At 43.9% G+C, this 25,217-nt stretch overlaps 1 protein-coding gene and 1 pseudogene across 2 annotated transcripts in view; one reads left to right on the plus strand and one right to left on the minus strand.

Moving 5' to 3' along the window:
* The window catches only part of STOX1 (storkhead box 1), a 59,916-nt gene that overhangs the window by 14,593 nt on the left and 20,106 nt on the right, over positions 1–25,217 (minus strand). Inside the window, exon 1 of one of the 2 annotated variants that reach the window (XM_017548940.2) lies at positions 13,354–14,312. The exons of the other annotated variant lie outside the window; for it this stretch is intronic. Coding sequence (XP_017404429.1) covers positions 13,354–13,489 — 136 coding nt within the window. The 5' untranslated portion in view covers positions 13,490–14,312. Of the gene's footprint in view, positions 1–13,353; positions 14,313–25,217 lie in introns of those variants that run through there. 2 annotated transcript variants of the gene reach the window in all.
* Positions 4,268–4,325, plus strand: LOC119474156 (annotated as a pseudogene).

The raw sequence follows: 25,217 nt of genomic DNA on the forward strand, positions 1-25,217 counted from the left end.
AAAAAAAAAGAAAACAATTTCATCCTGGGCATGGTTGCTCACACCTGTAATCTCAACACTTTGGGGAGATCACTTGAGGCCAGGAATTAGAGACTGGCCTGAACAACATAGTGAGATCCCATCTCTACAAAGACAAACATTTAAAAAATTAGTCAGGGTGGTGATGTGCCTGTTCTAGCTGCTAGGGGGCTAAGGTGGGAGGATTACTTGAGCCCAGGAGTTAGAGGCTGAAAAGAGCTGTGACTGCACCTTTGCACTCCAGCCTCTCTGAGAGTGAGACCCTGTCTCAAAAAAGAAAGAAACCTATTTCCGTAGAAAAGAAGACAGAAATTAAAAGTTCCAATTGAAGAAAAGGAAGTTCGTGAGAAAAATGTAAAGTTAATGGGTGTTCCTTGTAGAGCAGCGTTTCTCAACTTTGGCACTTTTGACATTTGGGGCGAGATATATATATGATGACCAATGGTCCCAGTATGGCCAGGACTGAGGTGTTTCCTGGAACACAGGATATTCAGTGCTATAAGCCTATAGCCAGGAAAGTTACTGCAAACTGGGATAGGTAGCCACCCTAGCCAGATAATTTTGTGGTGGGAGGCTGCCCTGTGCATTGTAGGATATTTAATAGCATTATGGCCCCTACCCACTAGTTGCCAGTAGCATTTCCCACAGTTGCAGCAACCAAAAATGTCTCCAGACACTGCTAAATGTCCCCTCAATGGCAAAGTCATCCAGGTTGGAAACCACTGCTCTAGACCATTTGTATGTGAAATCTGATGGTGAATAAGGAGAAATAGATCACAAACAGAAAGGAGTAGGATCAAGTGAATATGACTGGATGTGTGTGTATGTTGTGGTTTTCTCAAAATAAGATCTGCGTCCCTTTGGATGCAAATGGGAAGGGCTTAATGGAGATGATGGACATGATTCTGGGAGAGGGGAGATCAGTAAGAGAAGATCCCAGAGAAGGGGGAAGGGAAAATGTATCGAGGGCACAGGTAGAGAGGCTAGCTTACAAATGAGGAAGATGCTACTCCATCTGAGACTTGAGAAAATAATGGAGGGTGGCAGAAGACCAGAAATATGTTGAGGCAGAGAAGGAAAAAAATATATTAGCACAGCAAAGTCATCTGACTTCTGTCAAGTTAGGAAGAAAATAGGAATGGAAGGAGGAAAAAATGGGAATAAGAGGATGGCAGGTGGAAAGGGGGTTTGAGGAGCTATTCTCAAAGTACTAGGAAATAAAAAATGAGTAAGAAGATTGTGAAGGAGCCCTGAGTCTCCGGTGATTTATGCATAGGTTTTGGCAGAGTGGTGGCACTTTTTAATGGAAAAGGGTGAGCTGGGGGAGGCCAGCCCATGCCTCTAAAACTTTAATGTGCATATGAGGATCACCAGGAGATCTTGCTAATGTGCAGATTCTGATTCAGAGGCCCTGATTCTGCACTTCTAACAACCACCTGGGGATGTTCATACTGCAGCTCTGAGTACTAATCTTTGGATTGGTAGAAGGTTAGGGTGTTAATGACGGCAATGTTAAAGTAGCTAACCATGTAACAAACATGGTCCTGGGGCTGAATGGGGAGTCAAGTGTAACCAGAAGGAAGCTAAAGAATTAAGAAAACTTGATTATGCCCTTCAGTTAAACTCTGTTGAGGGAGGAAGGAAGGGAATGGACTGGCCAGGTATGAAGTGTTGAAGCTCAGAGCTGGTAAGTGACCAATATTGTATTCTTATTGTATCTGCATGAAGATAAAGGACTTCAATAAGGAAATCATAAGCAGTTTGCTGTTATACTTTCCATTGTTCCCTTCTTTACTTAAGCTTCTCTATCTGGCCTTGGAAGGTCACATCATAAGGTAGAATTGTTGTCTGCTTCTGCAGCCTGGGAAGGATATCCTCTAGGTGTGGCTGTGGATATCCCATTGGGTAATGGTCAGAGGCCTCTACCATGCTAAAAAGCTAGGATGAATGGCTAATCAATTGCTATTTCAAAGAGTGGTGATAGATGATGCCCTGAAAAACTGTCCAAGTGGGGCATTAATTTACCTAAAACTCAAAATCTTCCTTGAAACTCAACTTCTGAACTGAAGGTAAGAAGCCTCTATCCTCACTCCCTCTTTTTCTTTCTTTTTTCCTTCCTCATCTGAGTTTTATTTTCTTCGTTTTTATCCCCCTACTTTCAACCAGACAAAATGTGAAATTAAAGTACAATTTTAAATATCTTTATGCTTCTTTGATATAACTTCATGTGTTTAGTTAAAATAAGTGGTTTTAAGCTTTTATATCTCTTTTCCCTACCTCCCTAAAGACATCTTTTCCTGTGGTCCTGAATTGATTACCCATCCCTACTGCATGCTGAAACTCAGAAAGCCATACTCCATGATGAAGGCCTCAGAAGCAAAAGGTTTTCTTTGGCCTTTTCCTATCCTTCTATCCTATCCAGCCTAGAAACAAGAATCCCTTTTCCCCAAGGCAGGTCATAGAAACCAGAACCTCCTTTCTCCAAAGCCAGCCATAAAACCTAGAGGACTAGGGGCCTTAATTTTAAAAGAGCGGGGAAGTTTCCCTTCCTTAAAAGACAAGGGCTAGACATAGAGGGCAAAGCCTGAAGGCTTTCTTCAGCCACACAATACCCATTTGAGCCTTACCTCACCTTTCCTTAAACCCAGTCACTGTGAACTTGGAGATGGAGTTGGGGAGAACACTGAAAAAGAGAAAATCAGCATGCTGTCTGGTGTCACTGCTGTGCCCGCCTGCAGATGGCTGCCCATTTCTGTGCACTGGAAAAAACGGTAGTGCCGTCTCCACTATGCCTTTGGGCTAGAACTGAAGCAGCCCATTTTCTAATTCAATCCTTAGGTTTGTTTCCTCTTTTCATAGTAAAACTAATAGTCAAAATAGATTTTCCCGGGGCTGGGAGAGAGGTACATAGGGCTTCCTATACATTTGTTTGCAACCTGTAATTATTTCAGAAAGAGTGAAAAACTGATTTTTCAGAAAGTACTACTTTTAATTAGCAAGGAGACAGAATTTTTTCTTACATTTTTCAAACCCCAGCTTTTTAAAAGAACCCTAACACTGTTTGCCAAATTGAAAGATACTCTTAGAAAATTTATTCATAATTCCTACTATGATGTAGGGATGGTTATTTTAAAAGAGTAAACAAATTACCAACAACTAGGAAGACTAGTTGCCTTCCCCCCATATATTTAAAATTAATACAACTAAAGGTAAACTTCACTTTAGAGGACATGTTAAATTGCTATTCGCCTCTGCTGTGGAGCTCCTCTAGACAAAGCCTAGAGAAAGTTTCTCAGTACATTTCCTGCACAGTTGTTGCTAAGATACATCCTTCAGGTGCATAAATCATCGAGTTTCCTTTGTGCAGGAAAGCAGAGTACACCCTGACATGGGAACATTTATGACAGACATGGGGATCACTTTCAAGCTTCAGCCATGGCCTGTTTCACTGACTTTTACACTCCTCTGCTTTTTGGAATGCATAACTCTTAAGAGTTTTTCACCACAACTTTCTCTGCACAAGATCCCACTTATAGATGTAACCAGATTCCGCAATAAGAGAAGGCCAGCCCTTTGGGTCTGTCCTCCACTATGAGGGAGTAAACTAAAGAACACTCTTCAGTCTAGCCCTGCTGTGGGTCTTTGACCCTTGAGCTGAGTCCGGCTCAAAAGGCTAAGGAGAGACTTTGAGCCAGAGCGTAAACAGTTGACAATGGAGTTCTCTCTGTTTACACAGTCTTGTACTCTTTGGTGCCTCAGAAATGGAAAAAGTGTTTAGGCTGAAAGTGTTGGTGAAAACACCAACAAAGTAGCACGATAGAGGTGAGGTTATTTGTGCCTGCAACATTTTCTGCAAAAGATTTTTGTTGTTAATTGACTGATTCCTTGCTGACTACAAAAAAATTTAATTGCTGTATAAAATTTTTTTTGTTGACCAGGCGTGGTGGCTTACGCCTGTAATCCCAGCACTTTGGGAGGCCGACGTGGGTGGATCAACTGAGGTCCGGAGTTCGAGACCAGCCTGACCAAAATGGAGAAATCCCATCTCTACTAAAAATACAAAATTAGCTGGGTGTAGTAGTACATGCTTATAATCACAGCTACTTGGGAAGCTGAGGTAGGAGAATCCCTTGAACCCGGGAGGCAGAAGTTGCGGTGAGCTGAGATCGCACCATTGCACTCCAGCCTGAGCAACAAGAACGAAACTCCATCTCAAAAAAAAAAAATTGTTTTATTAATTTCCAAGTTATAGTATTACAGCTCTTTCAGAATTTGTCTAGCAAATTCTGGTAAAGACTAGAAAGCAACCCCCACCCCCCACCTCCACAAAAAAGAAAAAAAAAAAAAAAAAAAAAAAAAAAAAAAAAAAGACAAAAAGTTAAAAAAAAAAAAAAAGTCCAATTAATGATGAAAGCAAAGTATGAGGGGTTTAAAAGTTATTCTTTTACAAGTCCACTTGTTTGGGGGGAAAAAAGTGCAAAGGAAATTAAAGGTAGCATGTAGATGCCCAATTCACAAATGAAAAAATATTGAGCTCTTCACCGTCAAAAGCTTTTCATCCAGTAAAGTCCAGGGCAGGCCCTTGTAGCAGTCAATGCTAGAATCAGCCTCCTGTGGGATGGACATGGATTCATATGACCCCAGGCAATCAGTACCTGCTCCCTGGTGCCTAATGACAGTGGCCTTGACAGCCCCTGACCAATAGGAGTACGCCCCCAGGGAAGTGTGACTGGCTTCTGGAGTTGGTGACAATAGCTCAACAATATTGTTCCAATGCAACCCAAGACCTCATCAAAGTTCTGAGGAAAAAGAGCTGGTTTCTTTTTTCTTTTTTTCAGCTAATTAGAAATACTTGACCTTTAGTTTGTTGGAAAACTTCATGGTGTGTTTTTATGTTTAAAGAACTTTTCATATATGAAAGTGTTATCCTCAGGACAGCAGTGAACCAGTGTAAGTGGGCGATTCTTTACCTTAGACGTCAGAGTGTTTTTTTTTTTTCTTTAAAGAAACTAATAGAGAAAGAAAGAAAAAAAAAGAATGAAAGAGAGAAAGAAAGAGGGAGAACGGGAGGCTTGCATTATTGCCCAGGCTAGAATGCAGTCTAAAAATGGGTATTAGAAACCTTTTTTATGCCAATAATTGTGCTTAACAATGGAGACAGGAAGGAATAAGGGAGGAAAATAACGAACAAGCAGCCACCTAATATTTCATTTAAACCTGTGAAATGCTATGCAATTACTGAGGAGTGATTTACTTCCAATTATGTAGTCACTTTTAGAGTAGGTGTGATGTGGTACTGAGAAGAATGTATGTTTTGTGGATTTGGGGTGGAGAGTTCCGTAAATGTTTATTAAGTTTACTTGTTCCAGGTCTGAGTTCAAGTCCTGGATATCCTTGTTAATTTTCTGTCTCATTGATCTGTCTAATATTGACAATGTGATGTTAAAGTCTCCCATTATTATTGTGTGGGAGTCTAAGTCTCTTTATAAGTCATTAAGAACTTGCCTTATGTATCTGGGTGCTCCTGTATTGGGTGCATATATATTTAGGATCGTTAGCTCTTCTTGTTGCATTGATCCTTTTACCATTACGTAATGTCCTTCTTTGCCTCTTTTGATCTTTGTTGCTTTAAAGTCTATGTTATCAGAGGCAAGAATTACAACTCCTGCTTTTTATTTTTATTTTTATTTTTATTTTTTTGCTCTCTATTTGGTTGGTAAATCTTCCTCCATCCCTTTGAGTCTTTGTGTATCCTTGCATGTGAGATGGGTCTGGATGCAGCATACCGATCAGTTTTGGCTTTTTATCCAATTTGCCTGTGTCTTTTGATTGGGGCATTTAGTCGATTTAAATTTAGGATTAATATTGATATATGTGAGTTTAATACTGCCATTTAATGCTAGCTGGCTGTTTTGCCCATTAGTTGATGTAGATTCTTCATTATGTTGATGCTCTTTACTTTTTGGTATATTTTTGGAATGGCTGATACTGGTTGTTCCTTTCTATGTGTAGTGCTTCTTTCAGAAGCACTTATAAACCAGGCCTGATGGTGATGAAATCTCTGAGTACTTGCTTGTTCACAAAAGATTTTATTTTTCCTTCACTTATGAAGCTTAGTTTGGCTGGATAGGAGATTCTGGGTTGAAAGTTCTTTTCTTTAAGGATGTTGAATATTGGCCCCCACTCTCTTCTGGCTTGTAGGGTTTCTGCTGAGAGATCTGCTGTGAGTCTGATAGGCTTCCCTTTGTGGGTAACCTGACCTTTCTCTCTGGCTGCCCTTAACATTTTCTCCTTCATTTCAACCCTGGTGAATCTGACGATTACGTGCCTTGGGGTTGCTCTTCTCGACGAATATCTTTGTGGTGTTCTCTGTATTACCTGGAGTTGAATATTGTCCTGCCTTGCTAGGTTGGGAAAGTTTTCCTGAACAATATCCTGAAGAATATTTTCCAGCTTGGATTCATTCTCTTCGTCGCATTCGGGTACGCCTATCAAACGTAGATTAGGTCTTTTCACATAGTCCCATATTTCTTGGAGAATTTGCTCATTCCTTTTTACCCTTTTTTCTCTAATCTTGTCTTCTCGTTTTATTTCAATGAGTTGGTCTTCGACCTCTAATATCCTTTCTTCTGCTTGGTCAATTCAACTGTTAAAACTTGTGCATACTTCACAAAGTTCTCGTATTGTGTTTTTCAGTTCTATTAATTCACTTATATTCCTCTCTAAATTGTCTATTCTCGTTAGCATTTTGTCAAACCTTTTTTCAAGGTTCTTAGTTTCTTTGCATTGGGTTAGAACATGTTATTTTAGCTTACAGAAGTTTCTTATTATCCACCTTCTGAAGCCTGATTCTGACAATTCATCACACTCATTCTCCATTAGGCCTTGTTCCCTTGCTGATGAAGAGCTGCAATCCCCTGAAGGAGGAGAGGCATTCTCATTTCGGATGTTTTCAGCCTTTTTGTGCTGGTTTCTTCCTATCTTTGTCGATTTATCTAACTGTCATCTTTGTAATTGCTGACTTTCAGATTGGGGACATCCAGCTTGTTGGTGATGATGTTGTTTCTTTGTTTTCCTTCGGCAGACGCCCCTCCCCAACAGAGCTGGACCTTCCCAGGTTCAGCTGTACTTGCTGTGAAACTCTCAATCGTCAGCGTTTCCAATTGCTGTTTTTTCATAGGGGTGGGACCAGCTGAGCCCGATCACCTAGCTCCCCACCTTGGAGCCCCCTTTTTTTCTTCTCCTAATTGAATGGTCGATTCTCTCCCAGGTGCCCCAGTCGCCCGCCGAAAAGGTGCCGGAATCTATGCAATTTCCCATTAGGTGATAGCGCTGGCTGAAACAGCAGCGCTAAGATTCGTTGCGCTTTTCTGCCCAGGAATCTCCCAGTCTGGCTCCCCGCTTCAGTCACCCTTTCAATCAGCTGAATGGGCAACTCTTCCTTCCGGAGCTCCAAACACCAACTAAAAGGGCACCCAGTCCCGCATACTCCACTCTAAGAACCGCCACACCGGGATGCCAGGACGCCGGCAAAACAGCTGCGTCAGCCAAGAGTTGTGCTGGTGACCCATGGGGTTCCTCCGCTGGGAATCTCCTGATCCGCGGGCAACAAAAATTCATCTGGAAATCTGGCATCCACTCACTCCCTGCGCCTTCACTGGGAGCTGCAATCCTTAGCTGCTGCTAGTCAGCCATCTTGGCTCTCTCTCCCTCAGAGTGTGTTTATTCAAGAGTTCATTTCTTCATGTGAGAACACAAAGGCCACTTCCATAAGTCTCAAGGAGAAGGCCTCTAGAATACCCTATCCTGCCTGTTTTCTATCAGAAAAACAAGTGGCTCAAAGAGCCACTTCCTGGCCAATTCAGGAGGTGTGAATACTCATACCCCAACGTAGAATATCAAGAGGTGCACCCATGACATATAGAAACATGTCAAGTTTGCCTTCCCACCAGACCCAGCAGGGTAGCTGTGGTAGAACCAGTGAACCCTCCCAAGAACTGTGATACCAGAAAAATCTTCAACCAGGGGCCCCGTGGACTCCTAACATGTTCTAGTTACAGATGATCACTGGGAAGCATTAACAAAACGAACATAAGCCTAAACTTTGCACTCTTGTAAGTGGGAGAGTTGGCGTCAGCACACAGGCCTACCCAGTGATGTCATTTTCCTCCAGGTTGGGGGGCGTGAGGAGCACAGGCCAAGGGATATGGAACTTGAAAGGCCTGCACCCTGAGAGAAAGTCTGACACAGGGCAGCAATGCCAGGCTTCAGATAGCACATTCACTCCACATCTTGAAGGTAATTAAAAATTAGTCGAAGGTGAGATTTGGTATCATGAGCATTTTAGTGGAAACCCAGCCAGACACAAAGAAAGTTTGTGACCCTGAGTCACCAAGTGACTAAAAAATCCATTTCCTGGCCAATTCAGGAGGTGTGAACAATCACACCATAATGAGGATCATTACAAAATCATTACAATCCACTTGGCCCAATTCTGTGTTTGCCTTGTCCACTAAGGACACCCTTGAAATATTATAGAACTGAACTGGTCCACTCGACTGGTGCAGTAAATCCAGATATCTACATCAAGCATTTTTTATAGCTATAGAAAGGAAGGCATTTATTTATAGGGTGCCAAGGAAGGAGGACCAGGCAGTCATTCTTTAAATCCTTACCTCCCAATGGCTTATAAGCAAGGGTTTTTAAAGGCAGGAGTAAATTTTAGAAGAGAAGTTACGGGCAAAATTATAAATTAATATATGGAGGTTACACATTATTTCAATTGAAAAAGAATTTCTTGAAGGGGATTACAGACCATAGGTACATTTAAATATTTTCTATTTGTAATTGATTAAGGAAGAGAAGCTTTGTTTAAAAATTTGGGGTCAATAAAGAAAAATGTTAACTGGCTCAGGGGTATTATTCCTCCAACTCATTTAGGAAGAAATTTAGAACAAAGAACGCAGGGTCAGAGTTTAGTACTTAATTTTTTCTCATCTGAAATTTATGTGTCAGTGAATCTGTTGGGTGAGGGTCTTCAGTGGAGGGTCCAAGTTTCTGAAAGACAACTCAGGGACATATGTTAAGAAGTTGTCTTTAGTTTTTATAGGGAAACCAAACACCTCTGGATTCTAACTTTTTTGGCTATTGTTTTAGGCTATTACTGCTTTTTTAATAAATTACTTATTTACTTTTTAGGACTAGGTACGCAAAAGAAAAAAGACAAGATGGCACCTTTTCCATGGTGGATTTAAGAAAAAGGACTAGCTGGAATTTTTCTTAAAGAAACTTGCGATTAAAGAAAAAATTATGTTCTTGTTTGGGCACAGGCCCCTAAGAAGAGGATCCCTGCTCTGGCTCAGAAGTAAAAGCATCCTTATGAAATCTGAGCGTGGTCGGGGACAGTGGCTTACACCTGCAACTCCAATGTTTTGGCAGTCAAGGCTGAAGGACTGCTTGAGCCTAGGAGTTCAAGGTTGCAGTGATCTATGATGACACCACCGTACTGAAGCCTGGGTGACAGAGCAAGACCCTGTCTCTAAAAAAGAAAAAAAAAAACTGTGTTTATTTTGGTATCTGAGCAATCCAGTAAAATCTCAGGGACAAAATTAAAGTTTTAATAAAAACTGTACTGTTAAGGGGAAAAAAATAACAATCAGGCTTATTTTACATTACTCTTATGCTTTTAAAAAGCCAAAACAAATTCCAAGAGGGTCTGCTCTTGGAATTTAAATTCTAACATTTTAAATCAGAGTGCCTGAATCTGATTTTAAGGCCCATGAGAGATTGTGCTACTAATCTGCAAGACAGAGGAAAGATTTCCTTTCAACATTCAAAAAGCAGTCACATCCTAACATTTTTGTGCCCTACTAAAACATGAATTTGTCATGGAATTAAATTCTAGAAAAAACTAATCTTAGGCTGAGTGTGGTGGCTCACATCAGTAATCCCAGCACTCTGGGAGGCCGGGGTGGGTAAATCACCTGAGGTCAGGAGTTTGAGGCCATCCTGGCCAGCATGGTGAAACCTCGTCTCTATATAAAAATTACAAAAATTAGCTGGGCATGGTGGCAGGTGCCTGTAATCCCAGCTACTTGGGAGGCTGAGGCAGGAGAATCACTTGAACCCGGGAGGTGGAGGTTGCAGTGAGCTGAGACTGTGCCATTGCACTCCAGCCTGGGTGAGAAGAGCGAAACTCTTGTCTCAAAAAAAAAGAAAAAAAGAAAAAAGAAAAACCTAATCCTAGTATTACTCATTTCATATTTAGAACACAATTTTTTCTCTACTATAACAACATTTAGTTCCTGTACAAGTGTGTTTATGGACTCAGAGTTAGGCAGTCTGCCAGAAATTCATGCATTATTGACCTTCAAGTGGTTTAACAGAGCTGCTCTACCTCAGCTAATTACCCAGACACATGAAATCTGAGACCATCTTTTTGGTTGCCTGTATTGAATCACACTGTGGGAAAGGTATCCTCTATGTGCATTAGAGATGACAACAGAGCGCATATAAAACAGCCTGCAGATACACTCAAGTTTAATAAAAAAAGCATGTTTTGTTCAAAGTAATCCAAGAAGCTTCCTTGATTTTAAACAGCTCTTTTATCTGGTACAGAATTTCTACCAAATGTTTTTAACATTAAAATTAATTCTGAACTTTAAAAAATGGAAGCATTTTGTAACAACATGCCCCTCATCAGAGATAAGATGCTGTGCAAAACTCTGATGGCTTTAAACAATTAGATCTATTGTGTTACAACTTCAAATAGGTTCAGAAAATCAAATGAAATGGAAACAAAAAGAAGAAAGTTTCCAGGCCAGCAAAACCAAGCCCCTCTCCATTTTCCCCTTTTATTTTAGTAAAGTAAAACAATGCAAACACTTTCCTCCACATTTAGAAACAAAAGAGTACCAAGACAGAAGCTGGCTGCAGATCTAAGGGTAATCGGGTTATCTGCCATGGAAGCTGGAATTCTTTCTCAAGCATGGTGATGTTTATTTTTAACTCCTAGACAAACGGCTCCCTTCTGGGAAATGCCCTCTGCTGGAAAGCTAAAGGCTTCTCTTGGAAGGATGAGCTGTTCAACAGCAGGAGTCCTTAGTAATGTCTTCTTTACCTATCACACTTCAGCCTGTCAAAATTTAGTAAATTATCGGCCTCCTTTTCAGGTGACATATTCACTAATATTGACTATCAGTTGAGTCTCAGAGGGACTGGAACAATTTTAACAGATCCCACAATTTGGTTGCCAGATAGCACACTGATAACAGAGAAGACAGGGGCACCCGGGAGTGCCCTTTGAGCCTCTAGCTCCCTTCCCCCATGGCCACCGCCCTCACTGCGGATAGAGATACAAGGAGCCTTGGTCAGGAATGACCGACTGAAATCTGCTAAATGACTCAAAGCAGCTGGCTTTTGAAAAATATTAAAACAAATCCACACTCAGCCCCAAACCCTTAGGCTCTGAGATGCCTTTTCCTACCCTTTTCCTCTGCAAGGCTTCCACCCTGGATATGTTCATGACTTTACTCAGTCATGTTAGTTTTCAATGGCTGTCAAAATCAATTACAGCAAACTTAGTGGCTTAAAACAACAAAATTTATTATCTCACAGTCTATAGTTCAGAAGTTCTGGGTGTCAGAGCCAAAATTAAAGTGCTGGCCAGCCTAGGTTTCATCAGGAGACTCTAGGGGTAGAATGTTTTCACTCTCACTTAGGTTTTTGGTAGAATTCAATTCCTTATGGCTGTAGGACTGAGGATGGAGGTCACGGTCACTATTTCCTCGATGACTGTCAGATGGAAGCCTCTCTCAGGAACTTAAAGCCACCTGTATTTCCTGTCATGCTGTCCCCTTCATCTTCAAACACAGAATTAAATCTGCCCACACTTTCTCTGACGTGTGCTTCCGTTGCGTTGCTTCTGCTTCTTGCCAGAGAAAATTTATCTGCTTTTAAGAGTACCTATGATTAGACAAGGTCCACCCAGATAATCCAGAATAATCTCCCTAAGTTAAATGTCCATAACGTAATTACACCTGCAAAGTCCCTTTTGACACATAAGGTAACATATTCACAGCTTCCAGGTATTAGGATGTGGGCATCGTTGGTAGACCATTCTACTTAGCATGCCAGGTACAAGGGTTTGGGGCAAGGACTAGCTATACAAATAGCAAGAGAGACACAGGTTGTAAACTGCTATAGTCCCTATATGTCCCTAAAAATGGTCATGCAGGAGAACGCTTTCTTTGACCTCCAGGAAAACTGGGACAGATTATGATTCAATCATCTTCCCAAGGTTCTGGAGCCCACAACAGCAATGACAGTGACAAACAGGTCTAGCCAACGGTGATTAACAGAAAATACCACTGTACAAAACTGGGCTAAAAAGTTCGGCACTTAACAAGTTTGGGGAATTAAGAGAGAGAAAAATATAAAATAAATAAAAATTTAAAATTCCAACACCAAGATAGCTATTTGGATAAAAGATTAAAAAGGTTTCCTAGATTTTAAGGCCGGTTGCCTCACCAGGAGGTCAGACACACCCATCCCTGCACTCAGCACCTGACTCTGCACCTGGCACCAGGCTCGGCACTCAGCACCTAGCTTCGCCACATGGCTCCCTTGGAAGGCTCCAGCTAATGCAACCATGGCTGGCTCTTGCACTGGAAAACCTGCCCAACAACCCGCCAACCAATAGCGGCCCGCCCCATCCCAATCCCGCTCCCCTGGACCCAATCAGAGCACCCAGTTGTTGCTCGGTCCTCCTAGCCATAACCCCACCAGCCACCCAGGAAGTCAGTGAGACTTCTCTGGCCCCCTTTCCCTGGACCAGAGAACCTCGCCTGGGAGCTGAATAAATTGGCATTTAATTTTCTCATACTGGCCTCAGTTTCCTCATTTTAAACTCGGCAATAACCCTTACACTTTCTATTTTCAAACAAGTCCTATACTGGGGACCAAGCAATCTGATCAGGGTATCAGGGTTCTAATCCAAAGTCTGCTATGTGGCCCTGAGTAAGTCGCTCTCTTCTTTGGGTCTCAGTTCCCTTGCACTTAAAAGATCAGCAGTTCACAAAAAGTGTTCTGCAGAACATTCATTCCATGAAATGCTCTCTACAAGAAAAACGGTCCCCATGCCAAATGTCTGAGAAATGCTGTTTGGAGTCAGAGTGGTATTATTAAAGGCTCTGAAAACTTCTATAACAAACAACTACCTAGTTTATTTAACCCAATGTTCCCTGATCATATTTGACAGGGATATATTTGACTCCTTTGATCATATTTGACTCCTTTTTTCTAAGTACTGAACTACCCTTCGGTTAAGTACTGTACCTTCAGCTGTGACTTCCCTCCATTCAGGTTGGCCTCTCCCTGAATAGTCGGTACCTCCCCACATCCTGTCCCTTTGTCCCTGTCTCCTCCACCTACAGCACTCTTCCCCATACCTCAGTGTTTCAAAATCCTCCATGTCATTGAAGACTGACTCAAATGCTGAGTGACTCTATCACGATGAATAGTTCTCTGATCCCATTAGCTAGAAATATATTCTCCTTCTTCATATATACTGTTTAATAAACATTTAATTAGTGGCTACCATGGTTTAGCATTAGGCACTCACAGCACATTGATATTATAACAGCACAGTCCCTCAGTTATTCCTTATCCAGCATATATTTATCTACTATATACCAGTTACAAAGGTTACAACAGCAAACAGGACACAGCTCTTGCCCTCAATGGGCTTTGACTGTCATAGAAGGGCAGTAGTTGGAGGCAATCTTAACCTAACATGAGGCTGTAATTGGAAGGACTAGGGCTCAGTATTCCTGGGGCCCAAGCCTCAAAGCTATTCCCAGAAGTCTGGGGCTGCCTGGGCCAGGACCATCACGAGGAAGAAGAGCCAGACTGTTCCTTGTGGGGCCTTGGGCCACTAAGGCATCACAGGATAAACGTAGGAACTGTGGAATTGGTCAGGTAGGCCTGGGCTCACATTCTCTACTTCCACTTACTGTCAATGTGCCCTCTTTGAGTATTAATTAGTGACCTCAACTGTTCAAGATGAATAATAGTATCTGGCTCAGAGGTTACTGCAGGAAAACAATCTGAAAATAACTGGAATAAGATTTGACACACGTCAGTTCTTCTACTGATATTAGCACTTTTAAAATTTTCTTCCCAAATTAAGGATATTAACTTGATCAGCCCTTGTTCCATGTTATTACTAGGACTTCAAGTTTCTCCTGTAGGGCATCAGTTAGGCACATGGACAGATTTCTTAACTAATCCTAACTTCTTTCCACCCCCCCCTTTTTTTTTTTTTTTTTTTTGAGTTTTTTTTTTTTTGAGACAGAGTGTCGCTCTTGTTGCCCAGGCTGGAGTGCAATGGTGTGATCTCAGCTCACCACCACCTCCGCTTCCCGGGTTCAAGTGATTCTCCTGCCTCAGCCTCCCAAATAGCTGGGATTACAGATGCCTACACCACACCCAGCTAATTTTGTGCTTTTAATAGAGCTGGATTTTCTCCCTGTTGGTCAGGCTGGTCTCGAATTCCTGACCTCAGGTGATCCGTCCACCTCGGCCTCCCAAAGTGCTGGGATTACAGGGGTGAGCCGCCATGCCTGGCAAATCCTGACTTTTCTTTTCCCAACTCTCATAGCTTATTTGACCAGGCAGCAGTCCCCATGACCTGCTCCTCACCTGGAAAGAAACAATATACACTGTCAAAACCTACTGCTAGCCCTACTTCATCTCTCAGAGGCATACCTCAGCAGCCTATCCTATTCAGTGATATTTTATTTTGACCCCTGGTGGCAGACAACACAAGTTGGCCCATTCAATACACATGCATAATCAAATTTTCCCTCACCTGCCCCTAGCGTGGAGGCAGGAAAGCATCCTGCTCAATTTCCCAGTCTCATAACTAGCAGACATATGACATAGGTGAGACCAATGAGACTTTTTTAAAAAAAATTTTTTGAGACAGAGTCTTACTCTGTTGCCCAGGCTGGAATGCAGTGGCATAAACTCAGCTCACTTTAACCTCTGCCTCCCCGGTTCAAGCTATTCTCCTGCTTCAACCTTCGGACTAGCTGGGATTCTAGGTGCCCATCACCATGCCCTGCTAATTTTTTGTATTTTTAGTAGAGACAGGGTTTCACCATGTTGGTTAAACTGGTCCCAAACTCCTGACCTCAGGGGATCCACCTGCCTCAGCCTCCCAGAGTGCTGGGACTACAGGCGTGACCCACCGTGCCTGGCCCAATTAGACTTTATTTTTTTGAGATGGAGTCTTGCTCTATCGCCCAGGCTGGAGTACAGTGGTACAATCTGGGCTCACTGCAACCTTTGTCTCCTGGGTTTAAGCGATTCTCCTACCTCAGCCTGCCAAGCAGCTGGGATTATAGGCACCTGCCACCATGCCTGGGTAATTTCTGTATTTTTAGTAGAGATGGTGGTTTCACTATGTTGGCCAGGCTGGTCTCGAACTCCTGGCCTCGTGACCTGCCCACCTCAGCCTCCTGAAGTGCTGGGATTATAGGCATGAGCCACCGGGCGCCTGGCCCCCAGTGAAACTTTTTTAAAGGCTCTTCATCTATGATTATTTCTTCCTGCTTGGATCTTGCAGAGGATGCAGCCATCTTGTGACCGTGAGGTGACAAGCATGTTGTCAAAAGGTCATCTACTAGGAAGATGAGGCAGAAATCAAGAGCCCAGATCTCAGACAGCCTTGCTGAGCCAAGCTCACCCCAAGCTGCCTACTTCTAAGCTTCTTGTTGCGTGAGACAAATCTATCCTTCATTTGTTCAAGTCATTTTTAGAAGACTTTCCACAAACTGCAACAAAATACCTCTCTAACCAAAATACCTAGCTAAGGACATTAGACATTATTCCTTCTTCTTTTTTTCTGCTGTGAGCAAAACATTTGTCTTGCTAAGGACTTGATTAAATCTTCACACTAAATACTTATTTTCAGGACAGTAACTGCCATGAGCTGGCCACATGATAGATATTTACAGAAAAGGTGTCAGAATTGCTGCTGTTTACCTGCATCACATCAAGTCTGGGATGCAGAAGCTTTGAGATGAGATGCAGAAGCTTCAACCAGGATTCCCAGTTTTTAATTCGTACTGAAAAGATAGTGATAGGCACTCTTTCTGGATAAGGAAGGATTTCCTTACAGCATGTAGAAATCACAGAGGGGAAGATAAGAACTGTCACAGCTGTTCAAAGAACGGGTTGCTCTCAAAATGGGTATCTACATTACAGCCCTGAGAAAGGGATACCTTTCAATCGCTTCTGATAGGAAGTCTTGTGAAATGGAGACAATAAGCCCATATCACTGTTAACATCAATATAGGATTAGCTCAGAACTTAAAGGGGCAAATAATGACTCACATCATGTATATTTCAGAAGTAGGCAATCCCTTCCATTTGCCGAAGAAAGTTGTCATAGGTCCCCAAAGAACCTGGATCCACCCAGGTCCAGTTTGTGGCAGGGTCTGCCTGCAGGTGACAAAGCCCAGCAGAGGCCTCCCACTCCAAGAGGCCCAGGCTTTGTGGTGACAGGAGCTGGGATAGGGGCTCCACTTTGCATCATGAGATAAACCATGTGTAGTGCTACCATTTAGCCCAGACTATACATATATACATACTCTTTACCAAAAGCATCACAGAAACTGCAGCCTTGCCTGCTTCTCTCCTACTGATGGAGGGTGGGGCTCAGGTAGCCCAGAATAATAAACAGGGCCTGGGCCAGAATCCAGGGAGGACTGTCTACAGCCTCCGGTCCTTCCCTGACCCCCTTGGCCAGTCTGCCCCATCGCCCACACTGTCTCCCAACCTCTGAACTGCCCGTGCCCCAATCTGGAAAGCAGCACTGAGTTTCTGCATCAATGGTCTCTTTCAGGTCTCCCAGACTGTCTGCCATGCTCCAACTGCTTTCAAGTTGATTACAGACTCTGTGGCCTCTGAAATGTTACCTTTTAAAAGATAAAAGCTACTTCAGGGGTACAATTCATATAAATGTAATTTTACTAAGAAGCATTTCTAGGCTGTTAGAAATTTTAAAGACACAAACTGTTCATCTTTAAGACTGTGAAATCTCTTTTTTTCAGCACAGAAGGAAGGTTTCAGGTTACATCTGGCTGGAAGTGACCACTCCTCAGCAGGACTGCAATATATGTTCACAAGGCCATTGCCTTAGAAACCAAATGTAAAGTTCACAATCCCTGAGAAATCTTAACTGAGGCTATAGGTCAGCGGCTCTGATTTCTACACGGGAAGATCACCCGATTTGTGCTTCTAGGAGCCGGCCACCTTCTTCACACTAAGCTATCCATTACTGCACCGTTGACCCATGACATCCTGGAGGTTTTCTCAGAGTGTGTGACCAGGCAAAGCAAGCAAGGTCCATCTGCACAGGCTGTTTGGCCTCTCCTGGGGCCTTGCACACCGACAACAACTTCCTAACCCTATTCTAGACAACCACTCATACTGTTTCTCGAGTTTCAGTCTAGAAAAGGAGCTCCAATATCTCTTTTAGATACACTTGCTTCCCATCTTATTGCTTTTCTAGCCCCTTCTTCTTCCTTTTTAGGCACATAAGACTGACATTCTCCATTTATTCATGAAACATCCACTCTCCCAAGTGCCTCACAGCCAGTTCTCCTGCTCCTACCACGCAGGCTTTCTCACCTGCAGCTCCCTTCACTAACCCTCGTGCCCAGGGTGCCTCCTCCCCTTTCCACTGCCACCTCAGGCTCCAGCCTGGCAATCCAGTGCTCAGTGCCTCAGCTCTAACTTAAGGGGCAAAGCCAATTCTCATGAGCCTGGAGCAGCAGGGACTTCTGGGTCACCACTCCACACCCATTCTGCTTCTAATGTGGCCCAAAGAGGCAGTCAGTAGCAAGAGAAGCAGAATCTTTGTCTTTTAAGGTTTGAGTTCAGGATAAATGTCACCGCAAACTTGGGATCCTCAGCTATTTTACAACCGTATAGTGAGAGACTCCAGAAAGATTTACCTAACTCTGAGAATTTGTTTACATTTCAAGGGGAAATGAGGCCCAGGACCTTGGAGACATGCCTAGGTCATAAAAATTGGAGCCACCAGAGCTGACGTGGCTCCTGGAAACATGTATTTATATTCCAGAAGGTTAGAAGGAGAACCCAGGATCCTTCCCATTCTGTCTCCAGGCAGCAAAGATGCTTCCTCCCTCCATTTAGGAGAAGAGGGAAGCAGTTGCCTCTTTCTCCTTCACATAAACCAAGAAATTCCATTTTTCTCTGTCCCTCACCTATGGAGTGTCTGACCACTAGGGCTGGGGATTTTTCCATCTGGCCTTCATCATGCCACCCTGGGGCAGGGAGTGCCTATGCAGTTATAATTTTTTTTAAAATTTTAATTATTATTATTATTTTTGAGACAGAGTCTCGCTCCGTCGCCAGGCTGGAGTGCAGTAGCGCAATCTTGGCTCACTGCAACCTCCGCCTCCTGGGTTCAAGCAATTCTCCTGCCTCAACCTCCTGAGTAGCTGGGACTACAGGCACACGCCACCACACCCAGCTAATTTTTGTATTTTTTCAGTAGAGACGAGGTTTCACCATGTTGGCCAGGATGGTCTCAATCTCTTGACCTTGTGATCCGCCCACCTCAGCCTCCCAAAGTGCTAAGATTACAGGCATGAGCCACCGTGCCTGGCCTGCAGTTATAATTATTTACATAATATTATTTTCTCTTACTCTGTAAATAACAAATGCCTCTGACGCAGAAGACGTCATGTGTGCATCCAAACTAAGATTAATAAAGATGACTATTAAAAGCCCAACAGTTATGGCAGCAAGGATGATAAGGTCCTATTTGTCACCTGGTTTACTGGAAGAGACAGACAAGAGGCCTGTAGCTGGTTAGGAGGATTGGAGCAGTATCCACAAGAACCAGCACAGACCTACTGCAAGGACTGGGAAGTGTGTTAGCCAAGGATCAGGAGACAGGCTTGGAAAATGCTGCCAGAACGGCACCTTTGGATTTTGCTGTCCTCTCCAGGTGGGAGGAGAAGGGATCTGGAAATTCTTAGAGATGGGCTTTACCTGGGATGAGAGAAGTTACTGTCACTGTCTCCTTGCAGTGAGAGGGAGAGGGTTCTTGAGCTCCCACAGCCAGAGCGGGTCTATGAGGGCTGCAGGGCCATGTTGTGGCAAGAAGGGTGTCTGGCTTACTGTACACTTACTATCTTGGAGACACTTTTTTGTTCCCTTCTGATCCTTAGTTCCCTTCCTAGCCCAGCTGATCTTCCTGTCTCAGGAGGTACTGCCCTAGTTCCCTACACAGGGGAAAGGGGAACGTAGGGGACGGATTCAAATGTTGATAGTTGTGTCAGGTACTAGTACCCTCATGCCCACAGGGGAGAGGGATGCTGAAGAATGTAGAGGGAAACCTCTGTGAGCAGCAGAAACAGTCCTGGAGACTCTCCCAGGAGCCAAACAGGGAGAAGAAGAAGGAGAGTTCTTATATGCCACATTTTTGCCTGCATTCTGCCTCCCTTTTTGCATTTCCTCCAGCAGAGAGGAAATAACTGTTCCCTGCAGCTGCAATTTTATCCCTGTAAATGCTGAATTTAACTGTTAGGGTTTGTGCAAAACTTTGAATAGAAAAAAAGAGGAGTTTAGGACCAGGTACGGTGGCTCACATCTGTAATCTCAGCACATGACCCCCATCTTTAGCTGAACTGAGGAAGTCCTTCAACACCAGGAGAGCATTCCACCCTGCTCTCCCAAACTGCTACCCTGTGCCCTCTTCCTGACTGCTCTTCTCACTGCAGTGAGCACTCTGAATTCAAACTGACTGCTGAGTGCACCATTTCTGACTGACATCTCTGGTCACAGACAGTAGTGGATGGTCCCAGCTCCTATACGGTCCATGCATAATATCTTACACAACACCTCCAGATGGCGTCCACACAGCAGGACAGATGAACTGGTGCAGGCAGGACTACTTAAAATTGCCTCCAGGAAGTCCCTCCGAAACAAGAACTGACCTGATTTATTTGGGTTGAAGTTCGGGGGGCCCCAAGTTTATCAGCTGATGGGAGATGAGAGGACATATTAAGAATCTTTTTTGTGGCTGGGCATGGTGGCTCACACCTGTAATCCCAGGACTTTGGGAGGCCGAGGCAGGAGGATCATGAGATTAGGAGTTTGAGACCAGCCTGGCCAACATAGTGAAACCCCATCTCTACTGAAAATACAAAAATTAGCTGGGTGTGGTGGTGCTCACCTATAATCCCAGCTACTTGGGAGGCTGAGGCAAGAGAATTGCTTGAATCCAAGAGGCGGAGGTTGCAGTGAGCCAAGACCACGCCACTGGCACTCCAGCCTGGGTAACACAGCGAGACTGTTTTGAAAGAAAAGAAATGAAATGTGGTATGACATTTGTTCTATACTTTAGCTGGAGTGACTCATGACCCTGACTCAATTTGAAAAGTCCTGGCATTCAGGTCAGCTTCAAATCACTTCAAACCAGCTTCAAATACAGAAGACAGATTTGCTACCAATTTCTTCCTTATAGGCCATGACGAAATCTGACCAAATCAATAACATGCTCAGCTATATGACATGAACCAGGTTAATTCAGAAACTTGAGAAAGTCACCAGGTTTTGTAAGGTAAACCTTTACGGTAAAAGAGATTTGTTCGACTAAAACCAGAAGCCTTGAAAGGTTAGCTTAGACCACACAGTGGAACTGACCTCATCCTACCTTCGTGAGTTCTGCAGGCAATAGCTTAGTAAGTGCTACTTAAGGCGAACCCAAAAGACTTGGTCCTAGCACCTGCTGATCACATTAAAACAAAATGACTGGGCTGGGCATGGTGGCTCACATATGTAATCGCAGCACTTTAGGAGGCTGAGTTTGGGAGTTCGAGACCACCCTGGTCAACATGGTAAAACCCCATCTCTACTAAAAATACAAAAATTAGCCAAGTGTGATGGGCACATGTCTGTAATCCCAGCTACACAGGAGGCTGAGCAGAAGAATTGCTTGAGCACAGAATATGGAGGTTGCAGTGAACTGAGATCACATTACTGCACTCCAGCCTGGACAACAGAGTGAGACTCTGTCTCAAAAAAAAAAAAAAAAAAGACACTGGGCATGCCGGCTCACGCCTGTAGTCCCAGAACTGTGGAGGTTGAGGCGGGTGGATCACATGAAGTCAAGAGTTTAAGACCAGCCTGGCTAACATGGTGAAACCCTGTTTCTACTAAAAATACAAAAAATTAGCCGGATGTGGTGGCACACACCTGTAATCCCAGCTACTCAGGAGATTGAGGCAGGAGAGTCGCTTAAACCTGGAAGGTGGAGGTTGCAGTGAGCAGAGATCGTACAATTGCACTCCAGCTTGGGAAACAAGAGTGAAACTCCATCTCAATTAAAAAAAAAATGACCAATAAAGTAACACAATTATGGAAAATTTACCAGTAGCCAACTATGGAGAAACAGAAGGGGTGGAATTGTAGGGTACAGAGAAAATAGTACGCTTCTGCATAGTTGGGGATTTTTATTATTTTTGTTTTATTATTTTTGTTTTTCAACAGAGACAGTCTTGCTCTGTTGTCCAGGCTAGAGTGCAGTGGCACACAATCTCAGCTCACTGCAACCTCTGCCTCCTGGGTTCAAGCGATTCTCCTGCCTCAACTTCTCAAGTAGCTGGGATTACAGGCACATGCCATCAAGCCCAGCTAATTTTTGTATTTTTAGTAGAGATAGGATGGCTGGGCACAGTGGTTCATGCCTGTAATCCCAGGACTTTGGGAGGCCGAGGGAGGTGGATCACTTGAGGTCAGGAGTTCGAGATCAGCCTGACCATCATGGAGATACCCTGTATGTACTAAAAATTTAAAAAATTAGATGAGTGTGGTGGTGGGCACCTGCAATCCCAGCTACTCGGGAGGCTGAGGTAAGAGACTCACTTGAACCCAGGAGGTGGAGGCTGCAGTAAGCCAAGATTGTGCCATTACACTCCAGCCTGGGTGACAGAGTGAGACTCTGTCTCAAAAAAAAAAAAAAAAAAAAAAAAAAAAAGTAGAGATAGGATTTCACCACATTGGTTAGGCTGGTCTTGAACTCCTGATCTCAAGTGATCCACCCACCTCGGCCTCCCAAAGTGCTAGGATTACAGGTATGAGCCACTGCACCTGGCCAAGTTGGCCAAGTTTTATATTTCTAAATAAATTTTGCTGAAAACATGGGATCCTTGGCGAAGAACAAGCCTTGGAAAATTAATTTGTAACTGTAGAGACAGAGAACTCAAGATAGATTTACCAGCCAGATGCAGTAGCTCACACCTACAATCCTAGTACTTTGGGAGGCCAAGGCGGGCAGATCACTTGAGGTGGATTACTTGAAGCCAGGAGTTGAAGACCACCTTGGCCAACATGACAAAACCCCATCTCTACTAAAAATATAAAAATTAGCTGAATGTACTGGTGCAAGCCTGTAATCCCAGCCACTCAGGAGGCTGATGCAAGAGAATCACTTAAACCTGGGAGGTGGAGGTTGCAGTGAGCTGAGATCACACCACCACCTCCAGTCTGGACGACAGAGCAAGGCTCTGTCTCAAAAAACACATAACTTTTAAAAAATCAAATGAAAACAAAAAACAAAAAGCTATTTAAAGTCTCTGGAAATTTTTCTATGGGCATATGCCAAACATTCAAAAAAATCTAATAAAACCTTTAAGAATAGTGAACGTCTTTGGCAACTGAAGCCATGCCTCACTCCCTCCCTCACATACCTCCCAACTCTAGCTCAGCTTAACAGAAATTCTACTCCATATGGAGTATGGTCAGAAAGTCAGGGCCAGGCTGGGCATGGTAGCTCACACCTGTAATCCCAGCAGTTTGGGAGGCTAAGGCAGAAGGACTGCTTGAGCCCAGGAGTTAGAGACCAGCCTGGGCAACATGGAGAAATCCTGCTGCTACAAAAAAATTAGCAAAAATTAGCTGGGTGTGGTGGCATATGCCTGTACGCCCAGCTACTTAACAGGCTGAGGTGGGAGGATCACCTGAGCCCAGGAGGTCAAGGCTATATTGAGTCATTATCTGAGCTGTAATAGAGTCACTGGACTCCAGCCTGGATGGCAGAATGAGATCCTGTCTCAGGGGAAAAAAAAAAAAAAAAAAAAGTAAGGGCTGCTTCTCGCTCAGCCCCCAGTGTTTAACACATCTTACCAGGAGAAGCAAGACACCAGCATTTTCTTTTTTTGAGATGGAGTCTCGCTCTGTCACCTAGGCTGGAGTGCAATGGCACAATCTCAGCTCACTGCAACCTCTGCCTCCTGGGATCAAGTGATTCTCCTTCCTCAGCCTCCCTAGTAGCTGGGACTACAGACGCCCGCCACCACACCCAGCTAATTTTTGTATTTTTAGTAAAGACAGGATTTCTCCATGTTGGTCAGGCTGGTTTCAAACTCCTGACTTTGTGATCCGCCTGCCTTGGCCTCCCAAAGTGCTCACATTACAGGCATGAGCCACAGCACCTGGCCCTTTTTTTTTTTTTTTTTTTGAGGCAGAGTCTTACTCTGTCACCCAGGCTGGAGTGCAATGGCATGATCTTGGCTCATTGCAACCTCTGCCTCCCTGGTTCAGGCAATTCTCCTGCCTCACACCCCTGAGTAGCTGGGATTACAGGTGTGCACCAACATGCCTGGCTAATTTTTGTATTTTTAGTAGAGACACAGAAGAGAAGAGAGACAGGGTTTCACCATGTTGGTCAGACTGGTCTCGAACTCCTGGCCATGTGATTCGTTTGCCTCAGCCTCCCAAACTGCTAGGATTATAGGCGTGAGCCACTGTACCTGGCTAATTTTTTGTATTTGTAATACAGATTAAGTTTCACCACGTTGGGCAGGCTGGTCTCCAACTCATGACCTCAGGTAATCCACCCATCTCGGCCTCCCACAGTGCTGGGATTACAGGCATGAACCATCACACCTGGCCGCCATCAGCATTTTCAATCCCCTCCAATTTCAAGCTGAAGAGCTAAATTCCTGGTGGGTGTGGCTGAGAGACTGGGGCTTCCTTCCACCACCCAACCCCTATTTACAGAACAGAAGTTCTACCACAGGAGCAGCCCCAGCCACCTTCACCCTGCTCACTTATAGGGCATAGTCTCTACCATGGGAAGGGCAGGCTAGGAAGACCAGAGGCTACCATCTTTCCCGGTGCCCAGAAGGGTGGCTTAGTTTGCTCAGGAGGAAAGGCTATAAGAAAAAAGCATTCCAAAGCACCCCAAAATAAATTGACTTTATTGGAAACTATGGGTGGGGAAGTTCAAGCCTAAGGACATTGCAGAAAACAACAGCTCCTCTTAAGAACAACCAGCTGGCCAGGTGTGGTGGCTCACGCCTGTAATGCCAGCATTTTGGGAGCCCAAGGCAGGCAGGTCACGTGGCCAGGAGTTCAAGACAAGCCTGGCCAACATGGTGAAACCCTATCTCTACTAAAAATACAATTAGCTGGGTGTGGTGGCAGGTACCTATAATCCCAGCTACTCAGGAGGCTGAAGCAGGAGAATCACTTGAACCTGGGAGGCAGAGGTCGCCGTGAGCTGAGATCATGCCATTGCACTCCAGCCTGGGCAACAAGAGCAAAACTCCATCTCAAAAAAAAAAAAAAAAAAAATGAGCTAAACTGTAGGTCAGCTAGTTCACCAGAGACAACCAGAAAAACAGATAGCTAAGAAGAACCCAGGCCAGCCATGGTGGCTCACGCCTATAATCCCAGCACTTTGGGAGGACGAACCAGGCAGATCACCGGGGGTCAGGAATTTGAGACCAGCCTGACTAACATGGTGAAACCCCGTCTCTATTAAAAATACAAAAATTAGCCCACATGGTAGTGCCTAGATGGAGTCTCGTTGTGTTACCCAGGCTGGAGTGCAGTGATGCGATCTCAACTCACTGCAACCTCCCAGGCCCGGTGTGGTGGCTCATGCCTGTAATCCCAGCACTTCTTCTTATGCCACACTCATTGGATTCAGCTAATTACCAAATGATGATTCATGCAGTTTTCAACAATGCTCTGGGACAAAATTGTGCTGCAGTCTGATTCGGTTAAGCTCTTGCAGGGGGAGATTTTTAGTTCAGTCTTTGAGGTTTGTTCTGACCCCACAAGGGTTCTTCTTTTTTTTTTTTGGCACAGAG

Source organism: Cebus imitator, unplaced genomic scaffold (assembly GCF_001604975.1).
Source record: "Cebus imitator isolate Cc_AM_T3 unplaced genomic scaffold, Cebus_imitator-1.0 Scaffold215, whole genome shotgun sequence".
NCBI classification, from domain to species: domain Eukaryota; kingdom Metazoa; phylum Chordata; class Mammalia; order Primates; family Cebidae; genus Cebus; species Cebus imitator.